This window comes from Quercus lobata, chromosome 4, assembly GCF_001633185.2.
Source record: "Quercus lobata isolate SW786 chromosome 4, ValleyOak3.0 Primary Assembly, whole genome shotgun sequence".
NCBI classification, from domain to species: Eukaryota; Viridiplantae; Streptophyta; class Magnoliopsida; order Fagales; family Fagaceae; genus Quercus; species Quercus lobata.
This window is the reverse complement of record NC_044907.1, coordinates 22,413,160-22,433,332: the sequence shown is the minus strand read 5'-3', so window position 1 is coordinate 22,433,332 and position 20,173 is coordinate 22,413,160. Positions and strand designations below refer to the sequence as shown.

Here is a 20,173-nt window from a genome sequence, read left to right as displayed (position 1 = left end):
AACGTATCAAAATATTTGTTACAATAATGGTTAAATGATTAACTTCACCATTTCCTAACAACTTCATATTTTGGGAGTTGGGACAAATGCTAGTTTATCATAGTATCAACTATCAACAGGTCGTCTAGAGTTCAAACCCTCTCCACTCTACTTCCCATTGAAATAATAAAAATTATGTGTTGGGCCTACTTATTGTGGGAGAGTCTAGGGCCACAAATGCTAGGAGTGTTGAATAATGGTAAATGATTAAATTCCCTATATCTTAACAACCTAAGCTTTAGGGACAAGTGGTGATTTATCAATGTAAAAATGGAAATTGGTGGAATGTGTTCAGACTTCAAAGAGAACAATTTCCAAAGGCACTGCAACATATATTGAGAGAGAGAGAGGAATTTTCATCTTTCACTAATATCAATATATATATATATATTAGGATCGCTAAGATCAAAATGTTACAATAACTCTTAAAGAATATTTTACAAAAATCATAATCAGCACGTTCTGTAGTCTACAACGAAATATTGATCTTACTTTGTACAGCATACAAAGCTATATTAAAAAGATATCATGATAAGAATGCAAGTACCAGGAGATAACAAGCCAGCATCACCCATAAAAATAAAAACTATCAACTAAAGTCACATTACCAGGACAGGAAAAGAAAAATACTAGAGTCACATTACCAGGACAGAACTACAAAGAAAATCTTTTATAATAAAGAACCAAGCAAAATATGCATTGCAGTATGATTATTTCTCCATGACCACCAACAAGACCTCGTAACTGTTAAAGCCACCATGATAACCATCATCTGATATTCTTTAAAAACAAAATTTTAAAGATAGACCAAGAATGAACCATCTAGTACCACAAGGATGGCCTAGCAAAACTATGCACAAGAAGTTGTCGCCCTTTTACTTCAAACAGACAAAGAAACCCCTTGTTCAATATCATCATAACAAAACCCTTCAAGAAAAGCAGTTCTGCTGGGCCAAACTTGAAAGAATTAGCTACTGTTGGAGGATCTTAATCACTGCATGTCCAAATATTCTTACTGGCAGTGCAGAAGAAGCATGCAATTGATGCAATAGCAATTGTAACAAGTCGACATCTAATCATGACATAGTTGTCCTAATTTTCAGCCTCCAAGTACTCGGTCCACTAAAAGTAAGACTTATCTAAATGGTCTCCTTTTCCCTATGTACACAAATAGGTAGGATAAACCAATGTTACCTTAATAAATTTATTAAGTTGTGTAACATTAGTAAAGTATTGCACACACTTTTTGTACTTTCTCAACCTTTTAAAACAAAGATCATTGTAATACAGACTTCCACATTTAAGGGCATGAACCAGATGTTTATTAATAAACCCAATGCAGTACTAAAGAAGGTCTCACTTTCATCTGAAATCCCATGCATGAGACTCCAAGCACCAAGGATGGTTTATTAATAGAAATATAACAATTTGCATTAGAAAATCTATGTTTCATCTAATATTCAAATTAAGTAGGCGGCAGGTGATTCTTGCTTGTCTACCTGGCCATGTAGTCCACTGTCAGTTACATTTATCAATTGCAAGACACGAGCAGAAAGTTCTGCATCAAACACTTCTTGTGACTCAACACTGCATATTAGAAGAGTAAAGAACCATTCAAAGATTGCCAAAGTAAACATGCCATGGTATTGACTAATTCAACAATAAAAGTAACAACAACAATGATTTAAACTTACTAAAAAATATAAAAGGCTATTTACCTACAACCGGTACTTAGTTTTGTCTTAACAATTGCAGCAACAATATGAACTATCCAAGCAAGTTTGGCTTCTATAATAGCGAGATCACTGTTATCAGCAATCTGTAGCCGAGCTCTTTCCTATTTTAGTCGATCAAAAAGAACAATTATGATCAGCTAAGCAGTAGCCCATAGTTTTTTCTTCTTCTTTTTTCCCAAAAACAAAAGGCCATCCTGAAGATAAATGGTCATACCGTGTATGCTTGCAGAATAGGCTCCATTATGTTTATTATATACAAACTACTGCTCTCATACTGCAACTCAACAAAACAATGTTGTTACTATGCCAATACAACTCCAACAAAATAAGATCCGCAGATAGATTTTAGAGTATTTCAATAAACAAAAACACTTCTTTCAGAGAACAGAACCTAATTAACTTTAGGCTGACAAGAAAACAAGCACAAACCAAAAATAGAAATTTAACCTGGAATCGGCAAAGGTAAGGAAAGCAATCTAGTTGATCCTGAAGAAGTTCAACATTGTCTAACGGGTTCTCAGTAAGATCATCGGGCAATCCAGCCTACAAAATACAAACAGAAGAAACAGGGAGGCTGCTGTCCTTGCTTTTCAAGTGTTACCCAAAATACCAGTCCCCAAAGAAGGCATGGGTTGCTATACCTGCACGGAGTTAAACCTTGATGTGATGAAACCTTCTGTAATCTTAGGGACAAATTCATCCAGCAAGCTTGGTGCATCACCTTTCAAATAGGGTACAGATGCAACCAATCTGGACCACAGCCCTAATAGGTAGTAGACACTGCTGCTGGCCCACTGGCAAATAAGCATAAACATAATCAGTAATACTAGTTGTAGAAGGTGTTAGGAATCACTTATAGGCAGCATTCTTACAGAATCAATTGAAAGTAATAAACACCAACCAACCTGCCAAGATTGTAAAGACTTTAAAGTAAACTCTGCCACCAGACGAATCCAATCACTATAGCCTTCCACATTCACAAGTTCTGACAACTGCAACACAATTTTACAAATGTAGCAAACATGAGCATTCGTGCTCATTATTTTATAGAACCATAATAATTCATTAACATGTCACTTGAAGAAGTCACTGTATATATGCACTGCCTGCATCACCAAATCAAGAGAAGAAAAAATAACTTGAAATCCATTAGTAAAAGAGTAAAATTACAAACAAGTATCATGCCACTAAATCACTCACACAAATAATTCCAGTATATTTTCATCAAATAGATGTCCACAGAAAATTTGGACAGTTCAATAGGAAAAAAAAAAAAAAAAACCTTTTTACAAAAATTTTCCAAATCACAAGCAAAGGCTCCAAAAAGGAATTTCTAACAGTATAAGCTTATGGAAAGCTCAATCATGCACATGCATAACATACAGTGCCAAATGCCAGGCATGAAGAATGCTACCAAATATGAATCCCAAATGGGCTTCAATGCAGAGATTCCACATACATAAAAAAATTGTTGTAAAAAGAAGAAATTGAATCTCCATGGTCTCCTCTCTAAAATTGAAGACGTCCATCAACAAACTTCAACACCTTTAACACAAAGCAGCAGTGATAAAAGGAAGGATGAAAAAAGAAACGGGTGTTGCTTATCCATTCATCCTTTTTTTTGTAAAAAATTTATAACAAAATAAACAAAGTGGTAATAAGTAGACAAAAAGATTTTCAAATCTAATACTAGGGCTGGTGACGCACAACAACCAGAACAAAATTGAAACAACAATAAAAGAAATGGATATGACCTAGGAGTCAGCACCTAGGCCTTTCTTGGAGTCAGCACTAAGCAGGGAAACCACTAGGAGTCAGCACCTAAAGTAGACCTGGAGTCAGCACCAGACCAAAGAAAGACCAAACGACCATTTTTTCATTCATCAAAATATCAACCATCTCTCAAGGAGTACAATAGGTTGCTTATAAAGGATTGCTAAACCCTAATTCTAATTGGCTAGGAAACCCTAATTGCCTTATTACAAAAATAACCTTATTTCTAAATTAAAATACTAAAAACCCAATAAACTAATAGGACCTAAAACATAAAAATACAATTGGCTCGCAAACATAAATAATACTAAATAATAATCTTCTTGCGTTTCCCGCATCAGCTGGTGGCAATCCCATGGCCACAGATTTTAATGCAACTAGATTGCAGGACTACAAACAAATGTGTCCCATGAATGCTACAGAGTAAAGAAGACAGTCGAGACAACTGGCAATCTAATTCAACTGCTGGCTTAAAAGTAGAATACAAACAGGCCCTCACACAAGTCAACGGCCAAGATCAACTTCCTCACTAAAAAAGATGCATGCTCACGTCGGGACTTAAATAGGCGTTCCACCAATTACTCATAGAAATGCATCTAGTTGCAGGAATAGTCCCAATAATAGATGCCAAGGGAGCCCCTCACTCTCCTAGTACTACTTGTAGTGACTAAAAGATCATTGCAATATGACACAAAGCTCTTAGCAGGAAGTTAAGGCTAGCCATTTGAGTATCTCTAGTGATCCTTGCTACTTTTTTGGTAAAAGATTATCTACTCCTTAGTATTTATAAAAACTTATGCCCCAACTTAATTTTAGAAATTTCCTATACAGTTTTCTTCAATTTGTCTTTTCAACCTAGCTAATTGAAATCAACATAACTCATTAAAGCTTAAATCTTGTGATTGCCCAAACATTAGAAGAGATGACCATAAATGAAGCATGCAGAAAAGGACTAATGCAATTAACTGGTACTACTAATTACTAAAGCTAAGACACTATAAGTTAAGTTTATTATTTTGTAGTCATTGTGTATCTTAAGTATAAGGATTCAAATCCAACCACAGAAGGCATGATAAATGTATTTCTTATTGAATATCTAACAACAGAAGAGAGCAAACAGGTAAGTTAGTAAACAATGCCACATCTACTAACTAGAAATAAAAAGAAAAATGAAATCATCAGATTTGATAATATGGCGTTATATTTCATAGAAATTTAGCAGTGTAGTTGTTCTATGAACATAAAAAAGCAAATAAATACAAACTCAAACAAATGCACAAAAGAACTCTCTTTCCAGAAAAGTGATTGCTTGGATGTTGCTATCAAATAGACAGTTACATGACAAAATTTAGTTACTGAGCATACTCAACATGTGTACAGAGCCCAAAAAGGAGTACCAGATGTCCAGAATCTTAAAAGAAAAATACCTGATAATTCACTCTGAAACGTCCAAGAAGACGACAATACTCATGGTAGTTGTCATGATCAGCAAGACCTGATACCCCCATCAAATCAAAAAATTGTAAATACAAAGCCAAAAGTGAAGAGAAATGAAAAAACCATAAATTAAAAATGTTCCAATAATCAACAGCTGTGTGTGGTGCTATGAAGATCCCAACACTACATTTGAATCTTAATTCACTTTTGTAGAACAGCTAACTACCAGGCATTAATGTAAACATTTTAACAGTGAAGCAAGCATTAACTGACTTGCTAAAAGCTTATTACTAATTAACTATAACAAAAAATGAATTCATATGTTTCAACCACATAACACATACATAACAGCTGCAGATATCCACTACTGAATGCTTTTTTCTATAATAGCATTTTAGCCTAAAATTTTATGACTTATCTCCTGATATGGTGATAGATTAGTTTGAACCTCAATTAACTTTATTTTCTCACCATATTTTATACATAAATAAGCACTGACCCTAGAAAGCCATAAATAAATTTTCAAAAACACAAGTTCCATTGATACCAGATATAGAACTCAAAAACCTAACATGGCAAATTTTCAGCTTAAACAACCTGATGACAAAGCTGTTAAAGGCAAATGATTGCTTACTAGAACTAGGTCAAATAAAATTTTCCAAACAAGTAGTCAAATCTCTCATACAAAATATGAAAACACAAAGGTAAAATAAAAAAGAAAAATCAATTATGTCTAGGCAGTAACATAGACATGCACATGGGCACTCATACACAGAGAGGGCGAGATAGAGTATCAACAATCATTCAATTGCCACTCAGCATCAATATAGTAAAAAGGCAAAAGAAATAAAAAGACGTGACAAGCCAACCAAACCTTGCCCTGTTTGCAGGATTTCTTTGGTTCCTGTCATTAAATGGGCCAAAAACTTAGAACGAGCAGCATCATTCGTAAACAAAGAACGTCTTACAGAAGCTAGTCGCACCAAGCACTCCAGTGCCTGGAAAGAAAATTGTTTTAACCCTAAGAAAAAAAGTTTAAAAGCAGCGTACTCAAGAACAAATCAACAAGAAAAACTTTCCAGTTAAAGACAGAGAGAGATGGCCTGAGAAATTCTTTACTTTAAACAAAAACAGACCAAGTAAATTGGAGAGCAAAATAAGAATAATAGCAAACCATCATTGCTCAAATTTTAAGTGGACACGATTATCAAAAGCAAATATATGCTCATATAATCCAAAAATACTTTGCAAATGGCAATCCACTCATAGCAACCACAAGGAGCCATCAAAAATATATCCTAACGAATTTTCAACATTGTAAACTAACTAGTAAAGAAATTAAGTACTATATATCTGAGATTTATGCTAAGAAGAAGAGATATGACTGGATTATCTGGAACAACTTTTTTCAGTTCCATATTTCATATTTAAACATTTTGTCAATTTAAAAACAAGTATAACCCATAGAAAGTTCATGCTTTGAGAAAACTGCTTGAAGTTGACTTTGGAGATTACATTCCTTACTTGTTACCTATAGTCAGCTAAGGTGGTTTGTTACATGGTTTGGTCAAGAAGGGAGTTGCACTCGCAACATGTTACCAATGCCAAAATGGAGTTCCCTTGGTGCTTTTTTCTAGAGTTCTAATCCTACTCTGCAGTTCCCAGTCCAACCTAGCCCAAGGTCAAGACTTTCTAAAGGTAAAGCCAATCTTATTTGCAGGTGCACATAATGATAAAAAGGCACAAGCAATTCTGAATCCCAAAATGATAAAAAGCACGGTTTTCATTCAGGCAAACAAATGACTTTTATATATATATATATATATATATATATATATAAGTAAATGACTATAATAAACTTATACCACATTCAGTTGTGGGGCTTCTAGCTTGTTGGCTAGGCTGGTTTGGTCGTCATCAAAATGGGCATATATATAGAGAATTATTCTCCATTGTTTAATGTGATGTCTTTGGAAGGAAAGAAATAGTAGGTGTTTTGAAGATAATGAGAGATCCATACCCGACCTCAAGCTATTTTTCTTTAGAACTTTATTGGATTGGTTGTCTGCTTTGCGAAACCAATCACTCTCTTCTCTTCTTGTTTTTCTTGATTCTTGTGATTTCTAGTTTTGATTGTTGACCCCTGTACACTCCCTATGTACTAGGGTGTCCCATTTTTTATATCAACAAAGCTTATTACTTATCAAAAATATATCAACTTATTTTTGTTGTTCTTCCATAACTTTCTAACCTTCTTCCAATGGCACAAGCCTTTAAAGTAGTGCACTAGAATTATTGTTTCCTTTATTGTTTCTTTTATTGGCAAGTAACACACACAACCAGTGGGTCTTAAACGTTCAACCTCAACCTTCACTTTTTTTTTTTTTTTTTTTTTTTTTTTTTTGGCTAACGAGGGTGTCCAAAGCTTTTCGAGCAGCTGACTATTCCCCTAAGTGTGTATAGTACCCCATCCCATAACCTCAGCATCCACCTTATCTTATAAGAAGAGGGAATACCATTGAAGCTTTTTCATATATCCACAATATGCACTTTAATGATGTGGTTACAAAGAAAAACATGGTTGTTAATGAAGCAAATGAGAACGCCACCCTAGACAATGCCAAGCGGCATAAAGGATCCATGAGGCCAACTCCAATTATTTGGTATTAAAAATTTAGCTGAGCTGACTTTAGTTGAGTTTATCACCACATTATGTACATTACTATGTTTCAGAAGGGAAGGGCACAAACCCTGAGGCAATAAAGGCTTCACTTTTAAACCTGCCCCTTCAATTAGTATTTTCGTACTGGTACCTTATCTTAGATGACTTTATTTGGGCCTGACTATAGTTTAAGAGAGAATATTACTGCAGGAAAATGGTGAATAACCAGACAGGTAGTATGTCCAAGTGGATGACAAAAGGAACCTTTTTCCCATAAGTAAATATTTCATTTAACAAGTGCAAAACAACGCAACCCATATACATGGGCAGTATACAAGAGGCACACCTACATTAAAGTTCTAAAATTACAGGTGCCAAGCATCTCAAGAAAATTCTAGATATAAAAAATTTAGGTCAAAGACATATTTTTCACATCCTTCAAAACATGAGACAATGTAGGATTGTGTTCCAAATCTCTACTAAATCTACCAAATCTACCGGCCAGCTTGCTAACAGCTCCACCACACCATATGACATAACCCATTGAGCTTCATAGAGACTAAAAACCATACTCAAAAGCTCTCTAGCAGCATCACAATGAAGAGGAAGGCAATCTGCAATTTTCACCCACTGATTTTACACAAACAACACCAATCTACAACAATTAGATTTCGTTTTATGAGATTATCTATAGCTAAAATTCTCCCCAATTTTTTTTAATAATTCAATAGTTGGGGGTGGGGGGATTTGAACCCTAAATGTCTACATTGGAAACACCGAGAGCTGCCAACCAGTTGAGCTACAAGGCTCTTGACAACTAAAATTCTCCTAAATGTTGATAGCTTTTCTTTTTCTTTTTTTTTTGGGATAGGTAAGAAAAAGTATTATAAAAGTTCTGCTATATGCAAAAAAACATTAGCAGCCAAAGGTTACCAAAAAAAACCAACTATATACAAGAAAGAAGTGAATCTATAAACATCGGGACAGATTCACCAAGTATGAGACCCCAAACCCAGGACCAATCAAACAAGGTGCCAACAAAGGAGGCAAGCAGCTGATCATCTGAGCTCTCCACATCCTTAAAAGTGAGACTATTACACTCCCTCCAAAGACACTGTGTCAAACACAATGGAATCAAATTCCATATATTGGACAAGTATTTCTCCAACCAATTCTTCCCAAAAAGATCTATCACCTTACTAGGAAAAGTCCAAGAGATTCCAAAGGATTTTAAGGACAAAAACACCACAACTGATACGCCTTCACACAGTGAATCAATAAATGACCCATAGTGTCTCCACTACACCTACACATGCAGCACCAATCTGTTATAGAAAAACCTCTCCTCCTTAAATTATCACCAGTCAGTATCTTCCCCCAAACCGCACTCCAAACAGAAAATGAAACCTTTCTAGGTACCTTGACCCCTCAAATACCTTTCCAAGGAAATATGACCGAAGAGGAACCTCTAAGTACATTATAATAAGAACGAGTATCAAATTCCCCTTTCTTCTTGAACACGCACCACATTTGATCCCCACCCTCCTCAATGTTGATGTCCAAAGGAAAAATGCCACTTTAGTTGAGACTGTAGGCTTCCATATACTCTTCTAAGGAAAATACAAACATGGCAGGTGAAGCTTAGTATGATTTAACTTCAAATGCAATTCTTTTAGATGAGTTCCAACATAATTCATCAACGCCACTTCTTCTCACTTTGATCGAGTAAATTGTGTCCATAAAGATGCTACGGACTCCAATACCTAGTCTTGCATTGCTCTAAGTACACTAATGTTCCAGTGGAAAGTATTCTCAAAATAGATCGAGTGATCAACCACTAAAGCCTCCTCCTTACAATCATTACGAAATAATTATGTAAAAGCCACCTTAGAGTCGCACAAAAACTTGATATTAAAGCCCACACCCACCTCAGTGTTAATGAAGCCAGAAAATTTGGACCCACCCTTTCCTTATATTCTTCCATAGAAATTTGTTTTTCTCCTTACTAAGTCTTTGTTTGGTTAAAATGACCAATGCACACTAGTAAATTTGATGCTATGTTAGAATGAAAAATCAAATGTAGTGGAAACTCTTAAGAGTATGAACTTTTTCTTTTCTTTTTTTTTGTTCCTTTTCTCTATTTTCCTAGAATCTTGATTTAGCTATTTTTATTGTTAATAGTCATTTAACTGTCTTTTAACTACATTTCTAAACTTCTCGAGACACTAACCATTGGCAAACTCAACCATTTTCAAATCTTCAAATTACCAAATTGGAGAATCACCAAAGCCTTTCAATGATTTGACAAGCCCTACCAAGAAACAAATGCTCTCAATGGATAGGCACTACTTTCTTTTCGAATTATCCTTGCTATCAAGCTTTAGCAGCACTAGTTCCGTCCATATAGTGCAATCATTCGGTTCTAAAACTAGTTCCATGTTAGCTAGGTGCTTAGACTAAGGACACATTTGACATTATTGTAGGAACTAGATCTTTAACTGTAGAGCTTTTGGACTAAAGTGCTTTAGGGCCCGTTTGGTTATAGTGTTCAAAAATTGTTGTTTAAAAAGATGTGAAAATTGTAGTTTAAAAAGTGTTATTGAAATACATGTTTTTAGTGTTTATAAAACAAAAAAATGTGTTTGGTATCATGGTTTAAATTACATGTTTCAGTGTTCAAAAATATAAAATATGTGTTTAGTATGTGTGTGTTAGATGGTAAAAAAAAGCTGAATAAAGTACAAAATAAATATTTTTTAAATCAGCAAAGTACAAAATAAATATAAAATATTTTTTAAATGCTACTGGGTTGCTGTCCCGCCTGTCTGCGTGGGTGAGAGAGTAGTTTTTGTTGACTGGTGGACCCATTCTTTCAAAAAGCTGACTGGTGGACCCTTAATACTGTTCAATCTAATTACGAAAGTGCCACTCAGCACTAGTTTTTGTTGTTTAAAATCAGCCTGAAGGTGATTTCAAAAACCATTGTTTTAAACATATGTTTTGAACAATATTTTTCAAACACCCCTGTTCTGGAATGGTCTACCAAACATATTTTTTTTATTTTTGAACAATAGTGTTCAGTGTTTAAACACTAAACAATATGTTTTGAAATCAATGACCAAACACCCTCTTAGTGTTTAGAGTGTTTGACAAACCACCATTTGGTAACCAATTGATAAAACGCTTGAAGATGTGAGAAATGACAAAATTGGAGACAATAAATTGCTTTGTATAGTCACACTTGAACCCAATTAATTCAACTAATGGACAATGGTTATTATTATTACTAGCCTCTTCACACGAGTTACACGTGTGTTCAAAAGCTTTTTAAATGACTGTTTTAAATTTTAAATTTAGTGATAATTGATAAGAACTTGTTAAAATTGTGTCATTTATCTCTTAAAAAGAAGTTATTACTATTTCAAATTTCAAATTTGGAAAAAATAAAATCATGTTTGTTGCAACGTGTGGGCACCCCATGTTTAGAGTCAATTTGTCATCTTTAATTAAATTTTGTTTACAAAAAACTTATCAGGAAAATATATATATATATATATATATATATTTGTTTACAAAAATTTAATTGTATAATGAAGTTAATTTTGGCAAAACACAAAATGGACATCAAAGAATTCAATTCCAATCATAAATATAGCTTAGCTCTCTCTTTTTCTCTCAGTGGGCAATGGCCATTGAGTGTCATTTAGAAACATATGCATTGTCATTTATATCAATTCATTAGCTTATCCAGAAAAAAAAAATTTATATCAAGTCATTATTTCTATTAGAAACTGGAACAGCACACTAAAGAGCTTTAACACTATAGCTTGTCCAGCTGCACTCCTCGAACAAGTTTCGAGTACCATCCACCCCACTCCTCCCCATAGTTCACACTAACTACCCATCTCCACAATTTTTTTTCCTCCAACCCAAACCTCCATAACCACTTTCCAAACAAAGAATGGTTTTTTTTTTATATATATAGGCAATAAGAGTAATATTATTGACGAAAAAAGATGAAAGAAACAAACAAGGTGTTCATGATGATGAACATAGAAAAGCACTAATAGAAAACAGAGAGAAAAGAGATCAGGAGGCTAATCTAAGAGAAGAAAAAAAACTATTGATGAGAAGAACAATCTGTAAAACCCCAACACTGAGACCAATCAAAAAGACTGTGCTAGCACAAGTCTTTCAACTCAACCAACGTCTTCTAAGAATCTTCAAAGGAACAGCGATTATGTTCCATCCAAATAGTCCACATCAAACAGCATGGAATTAAATTTCAAATATCTGAACTATACTTCCCAAGCCAATGACTCCAACAAAATCATAATCCTGCCACTGAGCCTAGCAAGACCCACTGTATAACAAAGGAGGGCTACAAGACAATGAAAAAGGAGATGATCCATAGATACCCACTGCAACGGCACATGCAACACCGATTTGCCGAAGAACAACCCCTAAGCATGAGATTATCCAAAGAAAGAATAAGTTTCCAAACCCCTAACCCTCCATTAGCCATAGGGTTGCACACCTTGTCCCATCCAACCAAGTGGTGTTTGAACTCTCCTAAACCACCCCACTAGTTCTGTCCATGGAAACATTGCAATATGGAATGCCGTTCCACATTTTCTAATGTTGCGTCTTTTGCATGAAAGAAATGCTAGAGCCCTCAAGGGGTGTGAGAATACTATTTTAGATTTAGAGATGCAACTTTTTAGAACATTGTTTGGGTGGATGCTGACTTCAGGGGCATATCCTTTCCCTTCTCTAATTTTAAAATTTCCTAGATCATTGTACTCTTACAACTTAATTAGTTATTAAAATAAAACGTATTTGATGCATTTTTTTACTAATAAAACGTATTAGTTATTAAAATAAATAAATAAATAAAAGCACAAAGGCAAAGAATACAATCAAAACCCCCTCCCCCACCTCCTTACACACACACACACACACACAAATTCAAATACAAATGAAATAATATCAATAGCATATATACATACCTAGGTACCCATTTATTCTCTTGTGTATCTTTATGGAGCATGTAAAGATCAATTTCAAAATTTAATGTTGTCTAAGAACCTCTTTCCAACAAATTAAGGACTAATTGAATTTAAATAAATGTCTAGGTTTTAAACACACAAACACAGATTGAATATAAAAGAAGCATGAAATTTGCTAACCTCCTTGGAAAGAGGGGCCTTTGTAATAGTATAGTAATCAAAAAATATTTGCAATGTTTCAGAGTCCTCCAAAACTGGTCTCCAAGAAGACGGAATCTGTCAGATCACCACCATGTTCCATAATTACTTAACAATCTGATTCAAAAACTTGAAGGACCATCACATGGTTAATAAATAAATCAGAAGAGGCAAATACCTGAACAGTACCAAACTCTTCTGAACTTTCATCAATTGATGTCCCAACAAAATCAAATGATAAACATTTAAGTGAAAGAGAGAGCGCTAACTCTTGCAATCGACTTACAACTGCAAGTTACATAGATGCAAAACCATCAGAAAAAAAAAATTCAACCAATGAAGCAGCAAATAAAAACTTTAGACAGGATGAAGGGTCTTCATCAAAGCTTAAATATATTTAGCAAATTACCATCACTCTTCAGTTGACGCAATGATGTTAACGATATTTGGAAGATTTGATAAAGAGATTGATCCCTAAAGGCGCACGCTACCCTTCGATGGTGTGTTGAAGGCAAACCAGGATTGGGCTAAGGATTTAGAAGTCAAAAACATACAAGCAGTTGTAAGTAATTAGATCAAAATAAATAAAATAATATTTAGGGATGACGCACAAAGAAAAAGGAAAAAAGAAAATCTATGAAAAGCCTTTATGACCAGCAAACCTAAGCGAAGATGATTCCTTAAGACAATACTGGTTCTCGCAACAATTGAAAATGCATTGCTTATATTCCCAAACTATGAGAACAGAAATGCAAAAACCAACCAACAAATACTAGAAATCTAAACAATATGCTTCCTAATGTTAAGCACAATCACAATTTTGTACACATGAAGTTGAAATTAATCTGTCATAACATCGGAAGATATATCATAAAATTTTAAGCTAAAACATGCTTATAAAAAGCATGTAGATCAGCAGATTGCTGCAGCTGTTCTGTAAATGTTATGTGGTTGACTTGAAAGATGAAAATTCTTGAAAATGATTATACAGGATTAATAATATGCCTTCAACCAAGTAAGGTATATGTGGTTGATTCAATTTTTAAAAGTTCACATTGACACCTAGAACTTAATATCCAAGCATGCTATCCAAATGAAAATAGCAAATGCTGGTAGACATTTTATTATTTGGTACAACATCCATGTTAGGGTTTTTTTTTTTTTAATGAAATTAGTGTTAAAAGTATTGAAATTGATTATATTATTATTTTTAATCAGTTATGGATAAATTTCTCAAAAGAAAACAAACATCAGAGCAAACACCACTTGCCCAAAAAACAAGTAGTCATGGTACTGAACAAAGTTATTCAAAGCAAACCATGTCAAAGTTGATTTACTAAGAAAATCTTCCTGAAGATCCTAGGCTATAGAGTAAAATTTATACTAGCATCCAAATGATCAGGATAAAGTTAGAAGGGAATAACTACAAAAGGGTCATTGTCAACCTTGTAACCACAACTTCCCACAAAGAAAAATTGGAAACGTCTCATAAAAATTCAATTGAACTTGGTTTAATGAGTCTGGAAATTAGTTGTGCTTGGTATAACAATCACTGCTTTTTATTTTTTAATAAAGAACTACATCAAATTTCAATAATATATAATTAAAAAAAAAATACAGAACAGTATCAAATTTCAAAAGTTCATTAAAATAATACAGAACAACATCAAATTCATGCATTTATTTGTTTATTGTTAGTTTGGTCATGACAGAACTGATAGCATTTGTAATAACATGAGAAATAAAAGGAGAAAGTGAATTATAAAACGACATTTTCAACATAATGCCTAATCTTGGAAAGGGACCATAACCAATAAATGCAGCCATGATTCACTTTTTCACTTTCAGCAAACATCAAAATAAAGTAACATGAAATCAGAGTGCCAAAGGTACATCAGCATTCTCACAAAGACATATAATCTTAGTTTTCATTTTAGTATAACTTTCTTAGGAATAGGCATCAAAATTGTTGCACAACCTTTATTCTTTGATAACACAAAAAAATAAATAAATAAATAAAGAGTACGGTGTGATCATTCCAAGTATCCTGAAATGTTATATTGATAAGGATAAGAATAACATATCTTTCAAGCTTTTAACATGGGAGCAATTATTAACTATATAAACTTGGGTATAGTTGTAGACTGACCTGATTCATCTCAGACACAAGTTGATTTAATATCTTCAAACCAATAGCATAGTGATCCGACGTTGCCTGTTAAAAATAAATTATTTCTTAGTGACCATCCATGTAAACACCACCAGTTGGGAACAATTAGTAGCAACACCCTTAATGAAAAGAAATCAACTAAAGTAAAAGATTATGAAAATTGATCTAACAGGATGGGAAAGAAACAATTCAGGGCATTAAAAGTATGACTAAAAAGCAGAGAAGCCAAAATGGATGATGAGAAAAATGTCTTTTTTTTATATAAGTAAAAAGTTTATTAATTTCAAAAAAAGGGAAACACCCTAGTACACAAGGAGTTTACAAGGGGTCAAACAATCAAGAACAAAAATTACAAGAATCTAAGAAATCAAGAAAGGATAAAAAAAGATTGTGCCTGCAAAGCAGCCAACCAATCCATTAAAGTTCTAAAGAAAAATAGCTTCAAGTCTGATATGGATCTCTCCTTATCTTCAAAGCACCCACTATTTCTCTTCCTCCAAAGGCACCACAATAAACAATGGGGAACCATCAACCATATATACCCATTTCGATGACGGCCAAAACAGCCTTGCCAACGTGCTAGAAGCCCCACTACAGATTGCAGCATAACCCAATTCACTCCAAACCAACCGAACACCATAGCCCACATATCCATTGCAACCGAACAATGAAGAAAAAGATGATCAACCAATTCACCATTACACTTGCACATATAGCACCAATCAATATCAAAACCTTCCTTTTTCGTAAACTATCAATCGTTAAGCATTTCCCTAAAGCAGCAGTCCAAACAAAGAAAGCTACTCGAGAAGGAATTTTTTATTTCCAAATGCTTTTCCAAGGAAAGCAATAGTCATTAGAGCCCACTAAGAGATTGTAATAATCCCTAACCATGAAGCCCTTCTCTCTATCAGATTTCCAGCACATCTTATCCTCACCAAACCCTCTCACTGACACACCATATATGGTATTCATGAAACCCCTCTAGTTCCCGAGCATGCACACCCCTAAAGAAACTTACATCCCAAAGCAGGATTCCGTTATCTAACTTCATAATCTCAGCCACACTAACCTCTTGATCTTGGAAAAATCTAAACAATTCAGGATAGCTGACTATAAGAGATATTTCACCACACCAACGGTCTTACCAAAATTTCACCCTAGACCCATCCCCTATATCATATAGAATGTGGCGAGAGAAAGAAGGCCATCCCCAACTAATATTTTTCCACAAGCCAACACCATATGGACCATTAGTAGGCCTAGTACACCAGCTACCCCATCCACAACCATATTTCACCACTGTCACTTGCCTCCATAAGGCAGCCCTCTCCATCCCAAATCTCCATAGCCACTTCCCAAGCAAAGCTTCATTAAAATGTCTTACCTTTCTTATCCCCAAACCCCCCGAAGCAATGGGAGTGCAAACAGTAGCCCATTTAACCAAATGGGGAAAATGTCAGATGCTATCTTTTTTTTATATAAGTAAGCATTCCATCAAAAAGGGGTGCAACACTAGTATACGGAAAGTATACAATATGAGAACCAAATATTTTGCAAGAAGGCACTAAAGAGTATGGTTGCACAAATTGAAAAGCAATCTACTATATAAGAAACTCAAGGGAAAAAAAAAATTATGCACAAGAAGCAAAAAATTCATGGATGCACAGTAAAATGTAGGATGATAGTAAACAAATGCATTGCAAGAAGGTGAAGGATATCAATTAAGGACAAGGGAAACAAAACTGTTCAGCTATAATTTTTTCCTTAGCGGTTTTTTTTTTTAATTTACTGTTAAAAGGGAAGCCTCATGTACACGGTGTATACATAAGGCACCCCTAAAATAATACATTGCTCAATACATTACGAAAGAAAACTGAAACAATAAAAAGTACAACAAAACATGCATATGTGCTGCCAAGTGTTTAGGCCCACCCAAACAACCTTACAATCAATAATTTCAGTTAACCAATTGGGAGCTCGAACAATTTCTCTCTAAATTACCCACGTTAAGCAAATGGGGATCATATTCCAAATAGAGCCGCTACACTTTCCAGACCAATTCCTCCACCCACAAAGTACTTTCACAACCCTCCTAAGCATTACCCATTGTACCCCAGTCAGAGAAAACAAAGGAACACAGCTCACAGGCCACAGTACAATGGAGTAAAAGCTTTTTTGCTTCAATAAATGGTATATTCTTATCAAGTGTTCCTCATCTGATCAAAATCTAGTCAAGTTTTGAGTATCCTTTTCTTCTACAACTAAACCTACATTCACAAACTCTCAAAACACAAACCCACCACAAGCATAGGTAAATTCCTGAATTTATCCTACATCATCTTCTTAAAGGATAAAAGGCCACCGTGCCAGACTTCCACAGTGTGCATGACAGGAAATTAGGAAGGCCCATTAGGCAAGGATGCGGTAATCTCTTAGTGACTTTCTTAGGGATGGACGGATCACTGAAAGATTATCGCCTTCTTACACCAAACCCACCACAAGTACGCCTAGGCAAATTCCCCAATTTATCAAAAAAAATAAACATAGATAGATAGAGAGGAAACAAAAAAAAAAAAAAAAAATAGTTACTAATGAACCCTAACAGAATAATTCATATTCAACATCATTATCATAATCTTCAGCCTCACACTCAAGACCTCAATTGGTAACTTTTTATCACAATTAATTGTATAAATTTTATTATTAAAATAAAAATAAAAATAAAAGGTCAAAAAGATGGAAACAAAATCACTTAAAAGATAACACCCGATAACCGCATGCAACAAGTAGCTATAGAAGTACAGCAATGTATTACATAAATTTTTAAAGGGCCTACATGTTCACAAAAGATCATTAGTCTTTAAATAATTATCTTAAAAAAATAATTATAATTCTTTAAACACTAATTCGTTTTTTGGGCTTTGAATTGACGCAGACAATAACAGCAGCAACAACAACAACAACAACAATAATAATATGAAGAACCACTTAGGAAGGTATATTGTCTTTATTTTTTTATAGGTTTAGGAAGGTACATAATCGTTTATAAGAATGGCCAATATAAATGAGTATTAAATTGGCAGATTTCTGTGTTAGTATGATACATTAAATGATAGAGCTATTAGTATAATGAGAAGCTAACTTCTGGCGTCTATCGCCTCAACAAAGCACTCAATTAGGAGGGAAAGGCACTAGCATCACCTCACCTCAAGGGGCTTAAGGCACTAGCTAAATACCTCACCTCACCTCACCTCACCCGAGTGCCTAGACAAGAACCTAGCTTGCCCTTTTACATTGATTTTGTGATAGTGCCAATTGGAATATGCAATACCCTTGAGTTGCACCCTCCACATGTCAAATATATAAGGATAAATGAGTAAAGATACACGTGCCATGGCACTATAGCAGCCACATCAGTTTCCACGCTTATACAACCAAAATGTATAGTTTCCCAAGCATTTCTAAAATAACATTATATGCATGTATACAAAGTTACATAAATGTCTTTGATACAAACTTTCCTTGTATAAATTGGTTTCTTCTTACCAATCAAAAACGAAATCTTAAAGATATTTCAAACAAGCATTGCCAACCAGCTAACTAATTAATTAAAAACAATACATAGACTGTAGAGAATATACTAACTAGGTAATTGACTCAATTAATGATTACGCAGTAAGAACATCTAAAACGTGAAAAACGCATACATAAATGCAGTAGAACAGAGCAGTTAAAGACGCATACACACACAAAAAAAAAAAAAAAAAAAAAAACACGCGCTCACGCATTGACAGGGTTCTTAATGTAATGCACTACAAAGTAACCTGGCTCAAGAAGTTGGTTGACTCTTTAACCACGTCACGGAAACGATCATCATCATACCAACCAAACTTCGTAACTCGACACAAGAGTTGAATCAACGAGGCGGTTACAAAAGGCTGCAATTCAGGTCCTCTGGTGGCCAGATAGTTAATAAGGTAGTTACCTACAGATAAAAATAAACAAAAAGTTCATACATTCAAATTTCACTAGAATCAACAACAAAAATTGCAATTCAGTGAAATAAAATTTTAGGAAATTTTATTTACGGATATCAAGGCGGAGCTGTAAAGCCAAGCTATGCTCAGTGACTTGCTTCAACAAGCTCGAACTCGCGAGCATCAACGCGTAGGGAGTCAGGGCATGGTCGAGAATGTACTGGCATTGAGAAATGTAATCGGTGTTCATCGAGAAGCATTTCAAAGTGTTCTCCGCGTGAGCTCGCTCCACCGAGTCCTGCGAATTGTACAGCCTCTCGCACAATGCCTCTAGCTGCGCGAGCTCCATTGCAACAACACAGAATCTGATAACAAATTCCATCATTAATATACTCTTTTTTTTCTTTTTTTTTTTTGGATGCAAAGAAAACGAAATAAAACAATCGCAGAATCAACGATTCAGAACATTTTCTCGGCAATCAAACAGAACAAAGGATCAAAAACCGCTATGTAGAAAAAAAAAAAAAAAAAAAAAAAAAAAAAAAAAAAAAAAACCTTATCAGGAAAAACCGATTGCGGCGAAGAGAGAGAAACCGCGGCAACGGTATTTCATGGATGAAATCAGAGAAAGGAAGAGAGGAAATGAGAGAGAGTACCTTATAGCTTGGGATCTATGATGATCTGAGTGGTGTATGTATCTGAGATCCAAAGCTTTTTCTTTGTTTTTTCTCTTTTCTTCTTCCAGCTAATATATATATATATATATATATATATATAGTGTGTGTATTTGAGGTGCGTTTTCTTGTAAAATTGGATTAAAATAGGAAACACCGACGCTAGCCAGAGAGAGAGGTGTTTTGCGGTTTTGGTTTGGTTTGGGAGGGTTTGGGCTTTTAGAGAGAGAGGGAGTGGTGTGGGAGTTTTTTCGGCTGCAAGTGACAGAGAAGGATGGTCAGCGCTCATTGGATGGGTGTGTGGAAGCTCTTTTTTATTTATAATGGGCTATAGCTTGTGTTGGACGATAGGCCCTTGAGTACTTTGACAAGCCAGCATATAGCCCATTAGCTGGGTTTTTTTTTTTTTTTTTTTTTTTCTTACGTCTGTCTTTTTATAGCGATTTATAGCGGGATTTTAACGTTAAGACACAAAAAATAGATTTTCTTTTTCTT

General features: G+C 34.7%; 1 protein-coding gene across 2 annotated transcripts in view; it reads right to left on the bottom strand.

Annotated features, from left to right (window-relative positions):
* LOC115986939 (exportin-7-like) overlaps positions 1-19,960 on the bottom strand; it is a 40,399-nt gene extending 20,439 nt beyond the window's left edge. For both annotated transcript variants that reach the window (XM_031110368.1, XM_031110369.1), the window contains exons 1-15: positions 19,661-19,960; positions 19,116-19,369; positions 18,852-19,012; positions 15,004-15,069; positions 13,264-13,381; positions 13,033-13,142; positions 12,837-12,932; positions 5,860-5,983; positions 4,976-5,043; positions 2,681-2,767; positions 2,417-2,569; positions 2,223-2,318; positions 1,990-2,049; positions 1,758-1,876; positions 1,539-1,626 (exon numbers count right to left, since the gene is read on the bottom strand). In XM_031110368.1, coding sequence (XP_030966228.1) covers positions 1,539-1,626; positions 1,758-1,876; positions 1,990-2,049; positions 2,223-2,318; positions 2,417-2,569; positions 2,681-2,767; positions 4,976-5,043; positions 5,860-5,983; positions 12,837-12,932; positions 13,033-13,142; positions 13,264-13,381; positions 15,004-15,069; positions 18,852-19,012; positions 19,116-19,353 — 1,584 coding nt within the window. In that variant the 5' untranslated portion in view covers positions 19,354-19,369; positions 19,661-19,960. The remainder of the gene's footprint in view (positions 1-1,538; positions 1,627-1,757; positions 1,877-1,989; positions 2,050-2,222; positions 2,319-2,416; positions 2,570-2,680; positions 2,768-4,975; positions 5,044-5,859; positions 5,984-12,836; positions 12,933-13,032; positions 13,143-13,263; positions 13,382-15,003; positions 15,070-18,851; positions 19,013-19,115; positions 19,370-19,660) is intronic.
* Between the last annotated feature and the right edge of the window lie 213 nt (positions 19,961-20,173).